The sequence below is a fragment of the Vicia villosa genome, linkage group LG6, assembly GCF_029867415.1.
Source record: "Vicia villosa cultivar HV-30 ecotype Madison, WI linkage group LG6, Vvil1.0, whole genome shotgun sequence".
NCBI lineage: Eukaryota > Viridiplantae > Streptophyta > Magnoliopsida > Fabales > Fabaceae > Vicia > Vicia villosa.
Window position 1 is genome coordinate 129,951,640 of NC_081185.1, and position 17,776 is coordinate 129,969,415.

Consider the following 17,776-nt stretch of genomic DNA (forward strand, 5'->3'; position numbering starts at 1 on the left):
ATTGAGAAGATTGCCAAGAGTTTAGAGACAGCCTGTAGAATGTGTATGTTCGAGAACTTGTCGCCATTTGTCCCTGTTAAACAAGTCAGACCGTTTAGATTTTAAGTTACTTAACTAACACATAAATTTCTATTAAAAAAATGAAGGAAAATGCGATACAAAACGCAACGGAAAATAAAAATTTCTTTTTAGGTGATCCTCACAAATGATGATTGATCAATGATAAAACTATTATCTCTTATGGTAATTAACAACTTTGATGTAGATTTGGATGAATGATCACGAGCATTAGAACAACTTCTCTACTCAGTCCTCACGAACAAAGTGTTTTTAATTTCAGTGCTAATTACTATGAATGAAGACTTATATATATATATATATATATATATATATATATATATATATATATATATATATATATATATATATATATATATATATATATATATATATATATATATATATATATATATATATATATATATAGTAGAAACTCTTTATATTAATACTCGGTAAATTAATAAACTCTCTAAAATAATAAATTTGTCCAGTCCCGACTTGGGCCAATGTAAAAAATTGAAAAACTCGATAAAATAATAAGATAATAATTTTTCGGGCGATCCCTTTATAATTTTCGGTCCCAAGAAAATCATAAATTAATAATTCATAGAAACTGAAAAAAATATATTACACTATATTGAAATATGATTCAATAGTTGTTTGTTTTTCTTTAAAAATACATTGAACACATTTGTTCCTCTTGTTTACATTTATTATACTTCAAAAGTCATTATTGATTTCCAATGCATATGAACACAACAGTTACTAATTTACGTTGAGTCCCAAGATTCGCTACAACGTAATTCCAAGAGGTATAGACTAATTTGCCTTTTTGTTTGACATGTACAGTATGATTACTTAAAAACTCTTTAAATTAATAATTATTAATTTATCGATAAATTAATAACTCTCTAAATTAATAAATTTCTCCGGTCCTGACATTATTAATTTAAAGAGTTTCTACTATATATATATCTATATATATATATATATATATATATATATATATATATATATATATAGAGAGAGAGAGAGAGATATTACAGCAAGGTTTCACAAACCTAATTTCATTAAATGCCAAAGCTTCTTGTTAATATTCAAGAAACAATAGCAAAACATAGTTGGAAATTTTTTTGTGTATTATTCACCATGACAAAATTTGTTACATAGTACTCCCTCTGTCCCACAATGAGTGACCCAGCCCATCATTTCACACATATTAAGAAAAGTCGTTAAAAGTAAGAGAGAGAATAGTATTTTTACTATAGTGCCTTTATTATGTATTGGAAATGATGAAACTTTTATTAATTAGAGGGTAGAATTGGAAAAAGTGTATTGGAAATTGAAATGAGAATGATCAATGATAGAACTATTATTTCTTGTGGTAATTAACAACTTTGATGTAGATTTGGATGAATGATCACGAACATTGAATGAAGAATAACTTCTTTACTCAGTCCACACGAACAGAGTGCTTTCAATCTCAGTGCTAATTACTATGAATGAAGACTTAGAGAGAGAGGGGGGAGAGAGAGAGAGATATTACGGCAAGGTTTTACAAATCTAATTTCATTAAATGTCAAAGCTTCTTGTTAATATTCAAGAAACAATAGCAGAACATAGTTGAAATTTTTTTGTGTATTATTCACCATGACAAAACTTGTTACAAAGTACTATCTTTTATACAAGTTCAAAACTATGAGAGCTAACTAATGTTAATTCAATTAAATGGAATTTAAACTAATTAAATGACAGAATTAACTAATACTAATTATATTACATTGACAACTAGTAAATAGTAAATTGTAATTAGTAAATAATAGATAATATCCTCCCTCAAGTTGCCTCGAGTTGGACTTGGTGAAGTGTGAATATCACAAAGTTATAACTTGGACAGTATAGGTTGAAAGGATGGAGAGTGTAAGGGTTTGGTAAATATGTCGGCCAATTGTGAAGTTGATGACATGGGAAGTAGATGAATTAAGTTTGAATTGATCTTTTCTCGAACAGCATGGCAATCCAACTCGATATGCTTACTTCTTTCATGAAAAATTGGATTGTGATCTAAATATATAGCTGACCGGTTATCACAATAATTGCCCTCAAAATTAAGGTTGTTTTTAGCATCCCAAAATCAACAATGGTGGATGTTCCTCTCTTCAATGAATCTGCTCCAACACCTTTGATTTTGACAACTTTTCGCCATTCCCCTAAGCTGCCATGGATCATCTACAGGTTGCAGTCTATAACTCTATCAGATCAATCTTTTTCTCTTTTAGTGTTGTCTATTATTTATTTTTTTCTTTTGGGATATAAGTATGCATTTGAGGTGTTTGATAAAAATCCTCCAAGGAGTTTTGTTTCTTGGAAAAACACTATTTCTAATCATCAATTAACCTTTGAACATTCTATAAAAGTGGACAATCTCGAAACCAAAGTTAGTCAAAATGCACAAATACAAGTCAAAGAAATCATCCTTAATTAGATTTGGAAAGAAGACAATGGTTTCGCATTCATATATTGTCCCTATTGGTTTCTTAAGAAAGTGGATGGATGATATGTGATTGTTTACGGTTTGGTTGTGTCTTCTTAGCTTGTTATCAAACTATGCTTAATGTCTTTTATGTCTATGTAATAGTTACTTTTATGTCTACGGTTTGGTTCTTGATCTTTCTAATGTCTATTGATTTTTCATTTAATGGAATGGTGTTTACAGTAAAAAAAAAGAATACAAAACATTCATGAGACAAAAACCCACAAACGGAACGAAAATTACCCCTTATATAATTGGAGATTGAAAGAAACAACTTGGTCAAAGTTAATGTTATTGGTTTTAAGGAAGAGATGAAGAATATTTTAAAATTCATAAAACCTCTTTTAGCGACAGATTTTTCGATCGCTAAATAAGTCACAAAAGCTAAAAGTTACATGTCCTTTGTCACATCAGCAAAAATTGACGTTATTGATATTTGGATGGAATGGAGTAAAGTGCTTCAGTTTGCATAGTTAAGGGACCAAATTGAACTTTGAGTCAAAGATAACAGACAAAAAAAGGTATTAAGATTTTTTTTGAAATTATTTATATTACATGACATGCCGGTGATTTCTTATTTTTACACGGTCAATGACTTTCTATTAAAAATGTACATATTTTGGAATCCAAATGCAACCTAACACACCACAACAAACTCAACCTCAAAACCAAAACCATATTAAAGTAAAATAAATGTCCATATTTTAAAATACAAATTCAACTTAAGACTTTCAAAATTCGAACACTTTCATTTAAGTACTCAAGCCTTGCCTTTCCCTTTTCTTTTCCTTCCATTTGAAACAAAAGAAAACTAGCAGAAGTAGAGCTCTCATCTTTCACATTGTTCAAATTTTCTCTCAAGTTTTACTCATATAGGTTCAAACATAGGATCTTCTTCAACTTCTACTCCTCCCCATTCAAGTTAAACACAAACATCCCACACATTTTGTAAGTTTTTCATTTTTTTAATTTATGATGCAAGTAATTCCTTAATATGTTATATTTACGCTACATCATGATGCGTTCAATAGAAATGTACAATTTGTTTGTTCTTTATAAGATTAGGTGTGAATTTGATAAAATTTAGGGTTATGGTATGTGCATGAACGCATTTTACTCTAGGGAGTTTTAATCTGAATTTAAATACGAACCCTTGGTACGAATAACAAAATTAGAATTTTTTTGTTTTTCATTTTGTTTTTTATTTTGTTTGCTGATACATTGTTTCCGCTTTGATTTTGATATGCCTTTTCCTGTTTGATTATTGAAAAATGGTTGACGAGCATACCAATATGGTCGAGTGGCCTAACATGTTTTAATGTTAGGGAAAAATCTAGACTCTCGCAACACGCGGTTAGAGAATCTTTACATACTGTGGAAGGATCGTCTTCCTGGAGTCATGTATCTACAACTCATGTTGAAGCACCTGCTGCTCCTTTTCACATTGATATGCATGCACATGATCCACTTACTATAGTTGGACCTAATGTTATCGGACCTGCTAGTTTTCCAGGAGGCCCCAAATACACTTTGCTACTTTCTTTATATGCACACCATGTTGCAGTTCACGTGGGGGAAGGAGAGGTAGAATATAAGTTTTACTCTTTTGAACATTTTTTTTATACTAACTGAACCGTTTAACTTGATGACGATAGAAGTAGGGGTTGATCCAGGTAAAATCCAAAGGGAGACAGAAGACACCAGAGGATGTCTTGTTAGATTATCATTCCTATCGAAAAATTATATTAACCACGTGAATATGGTTGTAGATGTTGTGGGTGATGAGGCACAAGTTGTCTTTCATAGAGTACGTGCATTGGAGACATGCTTCACGAACTAGGAGAGGATTTCATAAGTACAACTCTGGAACATCTTGTTTGGTTTACCTCTACTCCAAGTTAGCTTAAGGTAGTTTATGGAAGACGGGACAAACAACATGAAGCAATTGTCTATTTCGAGTAATTTAATTACATCCTTCCTAATATTAATTTAACAATACTTGTGCTACTCACTTACAAATATTTCATCTGAACCACCAAGTATCACCAGGTGCGAGTATGTTGACGTAAACTCTTAAGATTTTCCACAAGCGTGCTCGATTATCCCACTCAAATATAATTCGGCGATTGAGTAGTAGATCATGCTCTTGACTGCATCCCGACAAATGATACCGATTTCACACTCATGCAATGAACACTGCAGTTGTTGGAGATGATATCTTAGTACTATGGGTGGCTGAATTGTGGGTCTCGACTTTTGTCTCTGAATCTACCTGAGCGAGTACTGCGGTAGTTTAGATATTTTTAGGATATACCTAAGAACCTCGTAGTTTTCCACGGGCCTCTGCAAAGATGTTGATGTGATATTTGCATACTACCATGAGCATCTGGTGCTAGAGAATGTTCACAGTCTTCCATTTCCTCGTCCATGGATTACGTTATACATTTACGTTCAATGATTTTATAATATTTTATCATTACATGACACCAGAGCTAGAAGAGGATTCCCCTAGGCCAGCTCATCAAGAGTTACTAAAAGAGGAACAGGCAAGGGTAGATCATGTCGTGGATGTACTACTAACATGTTACTCTATTGTTATTATTGGGAGAGAAATCATAACTAGAGGAGAGTTTCATGAAGACACTCTTGAGATGGTCACTCTACAAGCAATCTTAGCAGAGGCACGACATGCAGTAGAGTATAGGAGGAAGAGAAGGAACATGGGTGTTAAATATACATGAGTGAGTCCAGAGATAAAAATCAAACACATTTTTATTTGAATTGGAGTCTGTTTGATGAAGAGATTCACTGTATTAATTTGTGCATTCGAATTTCAATAGCCAAATAGTGCAAAAGACAATATATGAGTTTTTGAATTCCAGATCCACCCCAATGTTCTGAAATAAAGACCTATGGAATGTGTAAAATTATGTCCAAAGGTGTCTTTAAATTTTAAAATACGAATTCACTCATATATTTAACATAACCAAAACATACCTGACGATATTGTTCTAGGAATGAGTCTGGAGATTAAAATTCAAACATATTTTTACTTGAATTGGAGTGTGCCTTCCTGATGAAAGGTTTACATAGTGCGTCTAGATTTCAATATTTGGATGGTGCAAAGGACATAATATTTGAGTTTCCCTAGGATTAGTGATCACTAAATGGGTGTAGTGAATACTACTATGTAGAAGATAATGTTTGTAAGCATTCCTACTAATGAAACATTGTTGGGTCATGAGGAACATTCACATTTGATCAAGAGCAACACACAAAAGAGACAGCACATATTCACCCAAAATTTAAGGTAGTGGAAATGAGTTTCTCTACCTTATAAAATACTCAATCTTCATTTTTCTAAACTATGGAACTTATCTACCTCACTTGTTTCTCAATAATTGTATTCATTGTATTCTTATGGAGAAATCTACCTGTCACTAGGGATGGCAACGGATCGGGTGCGGGTGCGAGTTTCACACTACCCAAACCCGCACCCGAACCCGAACCCAAACGCAAAGAGTGTTCGGGTGAAAAAATAACACCCACGCCCACACCCATTGGGTTCGGGTTTTTTCACCCAAACCCGCAATAAAATACATAAAATACATTTTTTCTACAACTTTCCACAATATATATATATATATATATATATATATATATATATATATATATATATATATATATATATATATATATATATATATATATATATATATATATATATATATATATATATATATATATATATATATATATGGGTGTGATTTCGGGTTTCGGGTGCGGATTTCACACTACTCAAACCCGCACCCGAAATATCGGGTGGCACTCGAACCCGGACCCAAACCCGCACCCGAAATATCGGGTGGCACCCGAACCCGGACCCAAACCCATTTAACTCGGGTTTTCACCCGTTGACTCGGGTTCGGGTGCGGGTGGACCCTGTGGATTTGGGTCTTCTTGCCATCCCTACCTATCACCCCTAAAATTAAACATGCCACCCTCCAAAGCCATGCTTTTACCATTATACCCTTGCTTAAAGTCATTAATTTAAAAAAAAAAAATACATTTTTATCAAAAATTTGGGGGTGTACCGGAAATTTCAAAAAACAAATACTGGATTTTTAAAAATTTCCGTGAATTTTTACCAAAAATTTTGAAAAAATTACCAATATTTTTTGCAAAAAAAAAAAAAAAAACTATGATACTATAAATTTGAAATTTCTGGTATGTATTGGAAATTTCAAACTTCCGGTATACCGGAAATTCTTTGTATCTCAACATTTTTCAACAAGGATAAAATTGAATTAAAAAAAATGGGAGGTGCCAAAAATAAAAAGGGGGTAAGAAAATGGGAGGTGCCAAGAATAAAATGGAGGTAAGAATATGGGAGGTGTCAAGTATGAAAAAAGGGGGTGGCAGGTAGATTTCTCCAAGTTATACTCTGCAATAGTCATCAATATTTCGTGATATTGAAGAATTTATGGAGCTACAGAAATTGTTAAAGGACTAAATAAATGGTAGTGGCTACATCAAATTCTATTAAACTGGACTATGCAAAAGCATACGCAACAACTTCTCACAACACAAATCAATCTCAAAATTCCAAACAAATTCCTATGCCTCAAACTGAATCGCATGAAAACAACTAAATCCGATAATAGAACAGATACACACAAAGGAAAGATGTGTCAGCAATTGGAGCTAATACTTCCGAACACCTGCACCCGTATCACGAGTCTCCCATGCTGGTTTTTTTTCATTAGCAAGGTCGTTCCTGATTAGTCCTTCTATTGGCTTCATGAGAAAGAAGTACTGCAGGCAAAAAGAATAAAATGAACAAGTGGAGAAGAAACCTCCTGTCGTTTACAATAAATAAATATAATAATAACGAGAAAACGGATATACGCCGAAGTTCAAAAGCTTACTTGTAGAGCAAATAAGAGAGGAATCCATAATTTTCCTCGCTGATTTGGATTCGGTCCATCAATCAATTTTTTGTCAACAAAAATAGATTCACTTTTGTTCAATGCAACTTCAGTGATTGTTTGGACTAGATGAGGAATCCAAGCAATCCCATTTGGAAGAACCTGTCACCATGCATACATTTTCTCAATCAGATTTTAAGCAAGACATATATGGGCTAAAAGGGTTACAAGGAAATGCCATGATGCAAATCTCTAACCTTTTCATCACTGTCATTTTTGTTGCATCTCCCGCTATTCTCGATCAAAACAACAGGAATCTCAGAAGCCTAGGGTTAAGAGAAGCAGAATACACAAGCATGAAAATTATTAATTAGTGTTTGTGTTTGTGAAAAGCAACAAAATAATCATCTATATTGACATTAGATTAATTAAACAAAAGAAAAGGAGACAACCCGGATAGAATTCTACTTTTTATCAAAGACTATTCTATCCAATTCGTTAATCTCGGGATCTTTCTTACACCAACTATAGATGTTATCCCAACACTCTTTCGACTTCTCAAAGTAAGAAAAAATAATTTGTTATGAATATATAAGTGAAATTAGAAGGAAAATATTAAATGATATTTCTTTCTACCATCATTGAATTGATTCATGTCATGTACAATAACTCAATAATAAATTTAAACCAGTAACTGGAATAGATGATATGGATTACATACAATAGAATACAAATCCATAAAGTGATAGGAGTCCATCATGTTTTTATGAATATATGCCCAGGGTTCAAAATTCTTAAAATTGCCGGTTTTTAAAATAATTTTTGAATTTCAAAAGGGGATATTTTAAAATAATTTTTGAATTTCAAAAGGGGATATTCCAAATATTAAAGCTTGAGCTATAATGTTAAAACAAGGGCTTTGGTACCAATGCACCAGCTAAGGTATGAACCTTTGTTTATTCTTAGTATGAAACAAAATTGTTTTAGTTCAATCATATAATCTAGACTGCCAATTCATGGTTAACCAGGTCCAGACGGATAAACTGGTGTGAGTTTCAAAACTCCCTGTTCCATGTTAGTTGTATTGCACAATTAGCCAAGTGTCCTAAATGGAGTAACGGATATAACTATATTGGTCATCACAAACGAAAGAAAACAGATCCCTACAAGAGTGAGAATCCACTAGAACGGTTGTTTTCCATTCAAGGATCATAGATCCAAGAGCTAAAATCTAAATATTTCAATTTCCAATGCCTTTACCAATTTGACCTTTTTACCCTGAAATGTATTTAAGGATAGGGTTGATATTAGATAGACAAATACCTGAGCATCCTTCTTTAAGGAGGCACCTGATCTTACAACTTGCAAGAGAGCCTCGGATCTTTTTGAGAAGAATTCATCATAAGGCAATCCATCTGGAGGAGAGAATTGGGCATGTGTGAGTGCTACTATAGCCTTCTTCCATATTCCTTTGCCAAAACTGTCAGTTATAGCTTTGGCGACTAACTTATCCAAGTTGTCTACTCGATACGCATCTAAGCGGTCCACATAAAGCAGAACATCTATGGTCTTGTCCAGAAGGAAACTACTCAAACCCAAACAAAAGAAAAGGGTAAAGAGAACAAAACTATATCAGTTTCTGTTATTTTTTCAAAATCAAAACACCAAAAACATGTTTCACAGGTGGACTATTCCGTGCCAGACTTAAAAGCATACCTTTTTATTATATTAAGCGCCATATCATTGATGTATCCCCCTTCAATAAGACCAGGAGTATCGATAATGTTCAATGTAAAACCTGCCCTTGATCGTGACACCATAACAGGTCTTGGCCCTTCAGACTTTCAAGATTAAAGAAAAAACAAACTTTTTAACAACACATAACCAAACATAAAAGAATATCAACTTAAAAACCACCACCCTACAAACCATCGTAGGAAAATATCATCACATACCTGAAAGGGACTAATTGAAACCACCCTTTCCCCAATAATGGAGTTCACAGTTGAAGACTTCCCAACGCCACCTTTTCCCATCACAAGTATAGTCAAGGAGTTCACATCCTATACCAAAAGTAACAAACACAAATTCCCAAAGCGGTAACAAAAACGAAGTCAATTCACGCCAAAAACATATAGGCAATAGTAAAAGTAAAAACAATCCCAGCTGCCCAAGATTTTAAATCATAGTTGTGTGATGCAATAGTTGGAATTATTGAAAATTACAGTAAGAAATGCTTATGCATTTTTGTTGGAATCTTTCAGAGACATTAAAAACCCTAAAATTGCAGCCATAATTACAATTGTGGATCATTTCTTAAAACCTTTATTATAATTTGTATTATGAAAAATTGCAGCCCGTGCGATCGAATCGCCACCACGGTCTCACAAGACCTAAAAAACCCTAACATCAAAACCATAATTATTCATTTCTTAAAACCTTAAATAGAACCAAGCATGTAAAACTGTTTTTACAAATGCAATAATTCAAATGATGTAGCTATAATTGATTGAAGTCACAGTCTGAGACATTAAAAACCTCAACACCACGTCCATATTTACGGTTTTGGACGGTTTCTTAAACCCTAGAACAAAACTAAGAAGGATGAAAAACTGTTATTAGTATAATAATTCAAGGATAAAGGGAAGAAAAAACCTCTTGTTTAAGTTGTCCCAAGAGTTCAAGCAACTTAGTCTGAGTAGCAGGAGCGAATGTATTGATTCCAGACCACTCACGAACAGTTTGTTGTTGTGAAGCCATAACGTTCCACTAATAACAATTCCACAAACACAAACATTTATTAGTAAAAATTCAATTCAATTCAACTGAAACCTAACACAATTAGAAAACAGAAATATGAACATGAATTAACAAACACAAATACTAACAATTAACAATTCTGGTTTAGACAAAGTGAAATGCTGGAAAAGAAGAGTGTGAGAAAATTGACGATAAAATTGGGGGAAAATAAGAAGCGAAATGAAGAAAGAGAATGGTTGATGAATACCGGAAGGGAGAGAGGGGTTGTGGTAGGGAGGCGCGACGATAGGAAGAACCGCCCTTAAGCCTCTCCTTATCCAACTAGTGTGCTGTTTCGATATGATGATAGCGGTCTTCTTCGTCTTCAGCTATTGCCTTGGTCCTTTAAATATTAATTACTAATTACTTTTTTTTTTAAAGGAGTATAAATTGTTTGGTTAAATGTGTGTGTGTGTGTGTTTTTTTTTTTTTATCTTATATCTTAAATTTTGTCTGTAGTCTCTAAAATATTTATGTTGGTGAGGAGTATTGAATTATGATTTCAAAAGATTTTTTTTTGGGTTATAAAGGATTATTTTGTTTAATTATGTAGTATTATGATTTCAAAAAATAAGAGAGCTATAATGTCAAATTAAAAATTTAACGGATCTAATTTCTCAAACTTTTTTCGCCTCTATCAGATCGCGTGTTTGAAGGACTAATAGATTGAAGTAAACTTAAGAAGGTCATGAACAAATCAAACATGTGTCCAAATAGTATCTAAATAGGTTCATCCTACAAAATCTACCATATTAGAGAATTGGCTACTCATAATGAATAAATTACAATACCAATTATTAAGAAATAGACTGCATAAGATAATCCTTGAAGAACTAGCCTCATATGGCTTCAAATGTGCTTCAATTTGTACTTCCGATGTTGTAAATCGTCGCTTGCAGTGTAAAATCGCATAATCCTTGAATAAATACCAACCTTCCCCTTTTAAAGTAGTCAGAACGCGTAAAAAAAGCCTAGAAAATAAACCCATCGCGCACATGATGCTTGCACACGCTGCATTATGCACGCGATACTTCCCATCGCGCACGCGATTTTTCCAAAAGTTAGATATCTCTTTTAGCTTCATTTTGAAAAAGACCCGTCTCAATACGAGTTACGGTTCTCCAGATATTGTCAAATTACTAGACAGACGTCAAGATGTAAATTATGCTGAAAAATGCTCCTTTTTTCACGATTTCTTGGCTTTGCTTTGTTTCTTTGACTTCTTTATTTTCTTCATACTTCTTCATATTTAGTTCATCTTTAACTCGAAATTCCATCGAGTTCATCGCAAACACTCATAAAAATCATGAAATGACAAACTCTCATCAGCAAACTTTCTTGTTATCTTTTTCCTATTGATAAATTAACTAATGTTTGTATTTTACTTTCTATTGTAGCCACTAAAGGATGGATTCTTCATAAACCGAATACGGAAAAAACATTCCTTCACATTGATTTACATGAATAAGTGTATATGGAGTTTCTTGCTCTCATGCCTACCTCCTTTAGTTAAGCATGTTGTCTCAACAAATCCCTTAATGATATTCGTCAAAAAAGTAGGTAATGGTTTAGTAAAATCGCCTTTTGCTTTTATCAGTCTTGGCCATTATCATTCATATTATGATCACTCCTTGTTCATAAATTCATTTCTCAACACTTTCACCGCTCTCTTAGCATACTCCGACAACATTGTCCTCAAATGAAACTCATTAACAAAAAGCAATATTGTTAAAGATTTTCTCCTTTCTAACTTTCACATCAAAGACTTATGGAACCTTAAATATTTTTTTGACCTTATAAACAAAGAAATTCACTTAAGCTACCACAAGAATGCATTACATATTCTTGTTGATACAAGGCTACTTGCAATCAAACCTGTTGCCATGATAAAAGACTCAAAGCCTCTTTATAATACTACATCTCCTCCTTTTGATCTAAATGTATTTTAGCGTCTCATTGGTCGTCTCCTCTACATGACTAATACTCGTTGTGCCATCAGATTTGTCGTTAAACATTTAAGCCATTTTACACAAAATTCAACCCAAATCACTATGAAGTTTCTCTCAAAACTATTAGTTTAATAAAAAATTCCCTATAATCATGGTGTATATTTCTCTTCTGATTCACCAGTCCATCTCAATGCTTTCAGTAACTCGAAAATGAGCCATTTTCTCTGTGTCTCATAGATTCACTACGATTGATGCATTTTCATGGGTTTTCATTAATTTTTTGATGTTCAAAGAATTAAACAACAATATCATTTTCATGAGTTATTTTTATTATGTTTTGTGAGACAAAGACCATTTTTAAAATTCTCCATCATTTTGGCAATTCATACAATTTTGCTTAGTTCGTCTGATTTTTCAATTCTTTATACATAAGAGTTTTTAAGAGTTACCCCATTAAAATCAATTATGAATTATGCAGTGTTATATTTGTAAAGGACTTAGCTAAGGAAATAACCTTGAGTTGCCTCCCAAGAAAGGTGGCGATCACATGTCACACTCAAGAAAGTATTGCCTCGCCCCAAGTACTTTTATATCGTCTAGTTAGGAGAAATATGAGATAAGATGTTGTTGGGGCAAAGAGAAGTTAGAGTTAGTAATTGACCCACATTTCTTTAGAAATAAAGATTCAATGGTGCACCATTGACCAAGTGGACAGTAACATTTCCCAAAAAAACTAGGCCCAAAGCCTTTATAAACACTCCTTTCGTAATAGGAGTTAGACAAATCTTAAGCCATTCAGATCATACCACACTATTGTTACCTAACGAAAGTATCACACTACATATAAAGTCTATCATCTCATATGAACAAGTCCTCTAAACCACCTCAAAACATTACCATACACGATTTTTCGCCGCCTTAAACAAACCCTAACCACTATACATCGTAATATATCTCTAGGATCTCTTCGTGCTCTGCCTTTATACATATAATATGCATGCACATATGTACATTTAAACCCATACATACAATTTCCAACTCAACATGTTGAAGCTTTCAATCCAACTTAAATAAAATTGATTAAATTATATAAAAATGTAAATAGAATCTTTATATTATTTTCAATTTCTCAAATTAGCACATTGATTAATATTAAAAGACAAAAATGAAATACTAGAAATAAAAAACTTTTAATTAGACAAAAAGGAATATATATCTATGAATATGGAACAAAACAAATTACTAATAGAAGGTTTTCTCCAAAGGGTAAAGAAAAAGATAGAGAAAAAGACTAGGGAGACAACAAAGTGTCTTAGAATTGGAAACCATACATCAGAAAGATGAGAGTTCAACCAGAGAGAATCAGCAGCACCGGCACAATGTCACCATCCAGGCGACCACTCCACATCAACATCCCACCACCAACCTCCGCCATGTTCCAACGCATCCGCCCTTCCCTCGTCACCTCATTTCTCCAAAAACCACTCTCTCTCCCTTTCGTTCTCTCCATTTTCCTCTTCCTCGCTTGGATCTCTCTCCGCTCATACCGCACTTCCCATCCTCTCCATCTCTCTTCCCCAAACGACGACGCTAAAGCCAATCTCAGAAGATTCTCTTCCCATTTCCCTTCCCCTATTACAAAGGATAATCGGGGGTGGATTCTCGATCCTATCGCTCTTGCAGCTTCTTCCGGCCTTTCAGGTAGTTCTTTTTTGTGATGTTGTTGCAATATGTGAAAATGGAAGTAATTAATGATGGTGATTGTTTGAAGGTGGAGCTGTTAATTGTGGTTCGCTTCACCTCGGGGAAATTCGACCGGGGAAGTTTAGAGGAAATCATAGACATCATGATTGTAATGAGACTTTTGTCCTTTGGGGTGCTGCTATCAAGTTTAGGGTATGTTTCTCTTGTTACAAACAAATCAAATTAGATAGTTTTTGAATTTAACTCATATACATTGTTGATCTAGAAAGGTTTTACACATGCATCTAATCCTTTTCGGAGCCGTCTTAAATTTTTAGAGGTCTGGTGTAGTGTAGGCTAGCAGGATTCAATTACGAAAAAAAATTAGAGGCCTTACTTAACCATAGTTTAATAACCATAGTTTAATAGTGAAAAATATTTTATGAGGTCCTATTTAGTTACCGGTTAACCATGACAAATGTTAGTCCCTGTGCGGTAGCCACCCTCAAAGACGGCCCTGGTCCTATTTCACTATTGATGATATTCAAATTGCTTCAAGTTTATATTGTTCCATAGTTTTAGTTATGCACTAACTGGTGGTGAGTAATATCATATGTAGCACCGACACCTATGAAAAAAGACGTGTATCTGTCACTGTTCGATACGACACCGACACTTGTGATTACATTTAATTTATTCTTTTTTTCAAATTATTATCAGTGTTGACGTGTTTCCGGTGTCCGTGCTTCATAGGTAATATCAGCCGTCAATGTATAAACAATGGTTAATATTATACGCACATGTATAATAGATCATGATTGTGTTTGCGTTGATATGTCAACCATTTCTTTTCTTGTTAAGGGTTCCCTCAATTACTTCGAAATAGTTTGTTCTTATTTATTCTGTTAGGTTGCTGACATTAACTTGTCGTGTACTCACGTTTGCTTAAGCCACTGTTTGATAAATGTGTTTGATGTTATACTGGGTGTGTATGCTGCATGTTATTAAACTTAATATTGACATTGAACAAAATACATGGTTCTGCTGGAACTTAAGTAAGAAAGAGTTTCAATTGCATGTTTTTTGCATCCCCTCTTGAACTAACTGAACATCTCTGATTAGTTTGGAGATGGAACAATCATTAACAGCTTAAGAAAATGACATGGTTTTTATATGCTATTGTTCATATTTTTCTTTTTCGTGGAGGAATGTGAGCGTTCAAATTTCACTTCATTGCAAAGACAATATCCTAACTTGTGAAGTTAAATGTGTTATTGTTTCTTATCTTTTGGGAATGACGGGCTTAAATCAGTCATAGATACTGGGTTCTCAATTGTATTGAAGAAAGAGTACTATCGTAATAATAGTACTAAAATAGATTGGTGAATGTTCATTTTCTCTAGCCATTTTATAAATAATAGAGTGATTCTAGCTTATGGCATCATTCTTAGAAGGATGCAGATTTCACTAAACTGCTACCTGGAACTAGGATCTGTTGACGCGGCACTCACTTGTGAGTAAATCCAACAAGAAGAGAAAAAACATGCTGTACGAACTAGATTTTGAGAAAATTTAAGATCAAGCAAACACTACAAAAAATTTGGATTATAGTTTGCAAACTTAAATTTGAACCAACTTCTGCAAACTAAATTTGCAAAAGCAACCCTCCCTCTGCTTCCATTTTTAAACTGAGTTTGAAGGCAAAGATTTTATCTGCAAAATGTCTCCAACTGAAAACCGAACAAGAGCTAGTCTTGCTGTGTTAAAGTTAGGGGGTTCTCAATGGAAAATCGAAACCCACGTGCATTTTATAAATCAAGTTAAGCATTTTGGAAATTAATTTGATTATATGTCATATTTTTTTTGCAAATTTTCATTGTAGAAAAAAAAGCCATTAGTACACCTCAAACTAATTACCCGGAGTGTTCTGTAGGAAAAATTAAGGTTGTCAAAAGTTATACAGCTCTAAAAATATGATTCTATTGAAATGAAGATTTTTTTTTGGATTTAAACATCACTGTCAAAATCCCGAGTTCACATTATCTATAATTTGCAGGTGGAAAACAGTGCGGTAGCTGATATTGGTTATGCTGAGGTGACCATAGCCAGAGATGAGGTTATTGTTGCTGCTAGCGCTGCTCACACAGCTCATGCTTTAATAAACATAGATCCGGTTCGGAGTGCGTACTTTATAGGATGCCAAGATAGTATCATAAACTATAATGCCTCAAGTACGGACTTTAATGTTTGGAAAGATCTTTAAGTTGTTACTCTGTACAGGTTTCCACATCACATTCCTCTTGATAAAGTCTAAGATGTTGCTAACTCTTAATATTACTATGATTTTGTTTCCATACAGAATGAGAAAGTTTTACCTTTTAGATGTTTATATAATGTACAGAGCTTAGTTGCAAACTCAGAGAGTATGAGCTTTTTATAGGGTTGCAAAACAGAACGACAGAATGAAAGGAGGTACAGTTTATGCCTTAGTTTATCAAAGAATGGAGGGAGAAATTTATTCACTGATTGTAAAGAGGCAACATGATTTTTTTTATCAAGTTATCTTTGTTAACTCTTAAATTTCAATTGGTTAACTAAGATATTGTTAACTCTAAAATTTTGATCAAATTCCGTATGCATGGTGGATGTTAGCAATTAAGTGTAAATATATAATATCATTACTCATCAGACAGTAAAAGAAATGATGTTGGTGTCTATCAATATTCAATACTAATTTTATAGGGTACTATTCTTATCTTCTATGATTTTTTTTCGTTGGAAGCTTAGTTTGGCTAGTCTGCAGAATATTACTATCTTAGCTTATTGTATTTTATTCAATTATGCATAGTATTCTGTTAGCCTGATTGAATTTGTATTCAATTATGCATGAAAATATTCTGCTAACCTGATTGATAAGCCATAGAAACTTTGGCCATTCAAATTTGTTAGCTTTACAACTCCCTCTTTTGAGGGAGTCTGGGGCAACGGAGTTTCTGTCATATGCCCAAATCGAAATCAGTTAACTATACAATGCAAGCTCGTATGCCCAAACCAAAATCAGTTAACTACAATGCAAGCTAGAATCCTGTATATATTAGACATCCAATTGTTTTGACCTTTTCATGAATTTAAGTATGGTAAAAGTTTTTAGTGTTTATATGAATCAATCTTTATCACCTTATTATAGCAAATCTTATAGTTTGCATGTCTTAGAATTTCTTTATTACCTTTCAAGGAAGATAGTGCTTTGAACAATATTTCCATTATATTTTTGAGATTTATTTGTTCATGAGTTTTTTTTTTTTTGAAACTCGGGAAATGGATTGATTTGAACTTCAAAATCTCATCCAATAAGACCCACTTGCACAGTTTGGTCAAACTCTGCCAGTTTAATAATTTTGTGTTAGCATTATTTCCATTTATTTTGTATGTGTTCTGAACTTGAAATCGAGTTAAAAATCAATTCAAATGCTTGTTTTCTGGTAAATTTTAATTTGATTTTGAAATCAAATCAAACTATTTTCATATTACTATAATTTCTAACACGAATTAGACTTAATGATTACACGTTAGAATGTAATTTCAAACTTGTACCAGAAGTGTAGGAGGTACACTACTACAAGTACATCACAGAAGTGCTGGAGCTGTTATTTTTATTTTTTGGATACCGCTATTGTGGTTTTGAGGTAGTTATTGATGGGTTTGTCATTCCTTGTGCCATATCATGTCTTCATAATAATACTTGTCAATTTTTTTAACGAGGGAACACGTGAAGTGCCTATCACTTGCACGAAAAGAACTTCATTGGGTGTCACTTGTACGCT

At 33.3% G+C, this 17,776-nt stretch overlaps 2 protein-coding genes across 2 annotated transcripts; one reads left to right on the forward strand and one right to left on the reverse strand.

Moving 5' to 3' along the window:
* Positions 1–7,043: 7,043 nt before the first annotated feature.
* Positions 7,044–10,686, reverse strand: LOC131609995 (translocase of chloroplast 34). Its single transcript, XM_058881846.1, has 8 exons — positions 10,529–10,686; positions 10,177–10,290; positions 9,477–9,584; positions 9,238–9,362; positions 8,845–9,106; positions 7,779–7,847; positions 7,522–7,683; positions 7,044–7,408 (listed from the first exon to the last, which is right to left on the reverse strand). Exons 2-8 carry the CDS (start codon positions 10,279–10,281, stop codon positions 7,298–7,300), a joined length of 942 nt encoding a protein of 313 aa, XP_058737829.1. The 5' UTR covers positions 10,282–10,290; positions 10,529–10,686; the 3' UTR covers positions 7,044–7,297.
* Positions 10,687–13,503: 2,817 nt separating this feature from the next.
* Positions 13,504–16,587, forward strand: LOC131609998 (uncharacterized). Its single transcript, XM_058881848.1, has 3 exons — positions 13,504–13,970; positions 14,041–14,165; positions 16,009–16,587. The coding sequence occupies exons 1-3, from the start codon at positions 13,610–13,612 to the stop codon at positions 16,213–16,215; spliced, it is 693 nt and encodes a 230-aa protein (XP_058737831.1). The 5' UTR covers positions 13,504–13,609; the 3' UTR covers positions 16,216–16,587.
* The last annotated feature ends 1,189 nt before the right edge of the window (positions 16,588–17,776 follow it).

What these genes read in the sequence shown, in the direction of transcription:
- LOC131609995 (XM_058881846.1), bottom strand. Translation starts at nt 10,281, where the DNA reads ATGGCTTCACAACAACAAACTGTTCGTGAGTGGTCTGGAATCAATACA. An exon ending in TGGGACAACTTAAACAAGAG is followed by an intron (nt 9,585 to 10,176) that starts GTTTTTTCTTCC and finishes CTTTTGGTATAG; the next exon opens with GATGTGAACTCCTTGACTAT. An exon ending in GCGCTTAATATAATAAAAAG is followed by an intron (nt 9,107 to 9,237) that starts GTATGCTTTTAA and finishes GGGTTTGAGTAG; the next exon opens with TTTCCTTCTGGACAAGACCA.
- LOC131609998 (XM_058881848.1), top strand. Translation starts at nt 13,610, where the DNA reads ATGAGAGTTCAACCAGAGAGAATCAGCAGCACCGGCACAATGTCACCA. An exon ending in AGCTTCTTCCGGCCTTTCAG is followed by an intron (nt 13,971 to 14,040) that starts GTAGTTCTTTTT and finishes GATTGTTTGAAG; the next exon opens with GTGGAGCTGTTAATTGTGGT. An exon ending in GTGCTGCTATCAAGTTTAGG is followed by an intron (nt 14,166 to 16,008) that starts GTATGTTTCTCT and finishes TATAATTTGCAG; the next exon opens with GTGGAAAACAGTGCGGTAGC.